We start from the raw sequence: 2,960 nt of genomic DNA, 5'->3' as shown, positions 1-2,960 counted from the left end.
CCAGAGTTACGAACACCGTGCCGGGCTCAGCGATCGCGACCGGGCATGGGTGCGTATTCCTAATCCACACCGGGCGTCGGTGATCCTCACCAGGTTGTAGAGCCGAATTCAAACCGAACTCTTACGGATCCACCACCACTACCAAGACTAACTACCAGAACACTTACCCGGGTATTCCTCCTAGTTGTTGTTTCCTCGAACGCAAGTGACTGGTCTGGAGTAGAGGTGGAGAACTATCGATGGCACTATCGACACTATCGATGGTTGGGCGCTATCGAGCCACTATCGATAGCAGCAGACACCTTCGATAGCGGCCCGTCCACTATCGATAGTGCCATCGATAGCGGGCGTCTCACATCGCTAAAATACTTTAACGCGCATTTCACACACAACTTCACACAAACAACTGAAAAATTGTTAAAATTGACGGGAATTATAAAAAAAACTATTAAAAATGGAACGCTTTTTAAAAAAAGGTATGTTTAATGTATTTTGCATAAGTATTTTGATGGATAATGTGTTGCATTTAAGGTACACGTCGGAGGTCCGCAACACCTACTGCGCCAAGTCCAAACAAACAGGACTGTGATTGCACCAGCACGGACTCTGAAAAAGATGTTCTCCCCGAAAGCCAAAAGAACTCTAAAAGGAGTAAAATATCAACTGTTTGGAAGTATTTTAAGAGGTCCGACGACAAAAAACTTGCCAAATGCCTTGACTGTGGCAAGGAATATAAAACAAGCGGCAATACATCAAACTTGCGCGACCATATAAAAAGGTTTCATCCCAGCTTGGAACCGGACTCTAACACAACAGCTGTAAAAAGGAACGACACTGCGTCTACAAGCAGCAGTTGCAGATCGAGTGTGAACTCTGTGGCTTCCTTGTTCAAAAGAGCTGTCCTGTACGAGTCGAATTCTAAGCGAAAGACCGACATCGACAATGCATTGACAGAAATGGTCGCTAAAGATGTACAGCCATACAACATTGTGGAAAACGAAGGTTTTATCAAATACAGTCAGGTATTGGATCCTCGTTATAAATTGCCAAGCAAGACATACTTGCGTGATGTGCTTATGTCCAATCTGTACAAGGAAACCTCTGCCAAATTGTCATTGATATTTCAAGAAGTGACGGATGTATCAATAACTTGTGATTTGTGGACATCGAGTGCCAATGACAGTTTTTTGACGGTGACGAGTCATTTTGTTCATAACTATGAACTAAAAACAGCATCCTTGGCTACAAAAAAACTGTTAAATGTAACAAATCACTGTTCGCAAAACATTGCAGATACTTTGCGAAATATTCTAATTGATTGGAACATTTTTAATAAGACCGTGTGCATTGTAACTGATAATGCCAGCTCCATGCTTAAAGCATGTGCAATATTGCAAATTCAAAATCTGCCATGCTTTGCGCACACAATCAACTTAGTTGTGCAAGATGCATTAAGAGTTGATGACGCAGTCATAAAAAATTTATTTACCAAGTGCAAATCAATAGTTAGATTTTTCAAACAAAGCCCGATTGCTAATGAAAATTTAAATTAGCACAAGAAGGTACGATTTATACTTTGCTGCAAGAAGTACCAACAAGATGGAACAGTTTCTTTTTCATGATTGAGAGAATTTTAAAAACAAATGATGCCATTGCCAAAGTCCTATTAGGAACCACAAATGCACCTCAGCCATTTACGGCTGACGAAATACTTGTGTTAAAAGATATGGAAAAAATATTGTCTTTCTTCCAGCAAGCAAGTGAAAAAGTTTCTGGTGGAAAATATGTAACCATATCTCTGATTATACCCATGGCATATGGGCTTCTGCGGAAAATCGAAAAATTCTTGCCAGAAACTATGCAAGGAAAAACAATCCAAAATATATTAATGGAATCAATAAAGAAACGACTCTCAATTTATGAACAAAGAAATGTATGTATGATGGCAACATTATTGGACCCACGTTTTAAAAAAAATGGTTTTCAAGACGCTTCAAACGCTGAACAAGCATCAACCTTTTTTGAAAACGAACTGGCCCATTCGTCAATCGAAGAGTCCAGAAAGGATCTGACCATCGCAGCGGACACAAGTACCCAGGACACATTTTTTGATTTTTTGGGTGAACGATCAGATAGCAAAATCGGAACGCACGAGTGGATGCTATACTTATTAAAAGGCAATATCTGGAGAGGGCAATTGTCAGTCACGATGTGGACCCACTGTTATGGATTAAGGTATGATTCGAAAACAAATTATAAGTTATCAATATTTACATACGTATTTTACTTTTATTCCAGGTTAATCAAACTGATCTTCCCTGCATAAAGGGCCTCTTTTGCAAATACCTTTGCATTCCCGCAACATCCGTAGAATCGGAAAGAGCTTTTAGCAAGGCAGGGCAAATTGTTTCCGAGAGACGCACCCGGCTCAAAGAGAAAAACATTAACATCCTGTTATTTTTGAATCAAAACTTTTGGTTAAAATAAACCATTTTTCTTAAAAACTTAAAAAAAAAATTTTTAATTTCGGACGATATTATCGGTGACTATCGATGGTACTATCGACACTATCGATGGTTTGAAAAAAACAATCGCTCACTATCGATGGCGCCGACTATCGATAGTTCTCCACCTCTAGTCTGGAGCTGTGTCTCCGCTATATAGGCGCTGCTTAGCGTGACCAGATCGGACGATGATGATAATCCCGCTTTGGGTAATTGGGTTTATTGGGCGATGATTGTCGGCAATCATCCAGTATTTGGAATGTTCTTTTTAAGCTTTAATGTGAAAGTTTAATTTTATATATTTGTGACGGTGGTTCGTCACACTCCCCCTCGTCACGCTGACGTTGCCATTTGTTTTCTACCACAGGTTTCAGTTCGTTGATTTATGCTCTGTGTGTTTTTCCTGTCGCCGTATGTCTTATTGTCGCTATAACTGTTGAAACGAAACCCGTCACT

The 2,960-nt window shown here is 40.0% G+C and overlaps 1 protein-coding gene across 3 annotated transcripts; it reads left to right on the top strand.

Moving 5' to 3' along the window:
• Nucleotides 1–254: 254 nt before the first annotated feature.
• Nucleotides 255–2,517, top strand: LOC128264055 (E3 SUMO-protein ligase ZBED1-like). 3 transcript variants are annotated; one of them, XM_052999352.1, is made up of 4 exons: nucleotides 255–476; nucleotides 532–1,933; nucleotides 1,989–2,235; nucleotides 2,299–2,517. In XM_052999352.1, exons 1-2 carry the CDS (start codon nucleotides 455–457, stop codon nucleotides 1,551–1,553), a joined length of 1,044 nt encoding a protein of 347 aa, XP_052855312.1. In that variant the 5' UTR covers nucleotides 255–454; the 3' UTR covers nucleotides 1,554–1,933; nucleotides 1,989–2,235; nucleotides 2,299–2,517. The 3 variants fall into 3 exon arrangements, 2 of the variants coding, with proteins under 2 accessions (XP_052855312.1, XP_052855311.1); XM_052999351.1 differs by having other exon boundaries at nucleotides 532–2,235; XR_008268645.1 differs by having other exon boundaries at nucleotides 307–476; nucleotides 1,754–2,235.
• Nucleotides 2,518–2,960: the final 443 nt, after the last annotated feature.

This window comes from Drosophila gunungcola, unplaced genomic scaffold (genome assembly GCF_025200985.1).
Source record: "Drosophila gunungcola strain Sukarami unplaced genomic scaffold, Dgunungcola_SK_2 000055F, whole genome shotgun sequence".
Classification (NCBI taxonomy): Eukaryota; Metazoa; Arthropoda; class Insecta; order Diptera; family Drosophilidae; genus Drosophila; species Drosophila gunungcola.
Note: the sequence above shows the minus strand (reverse complement) of the source record. Positions and strands in the feature narration are given on the sequence as shown.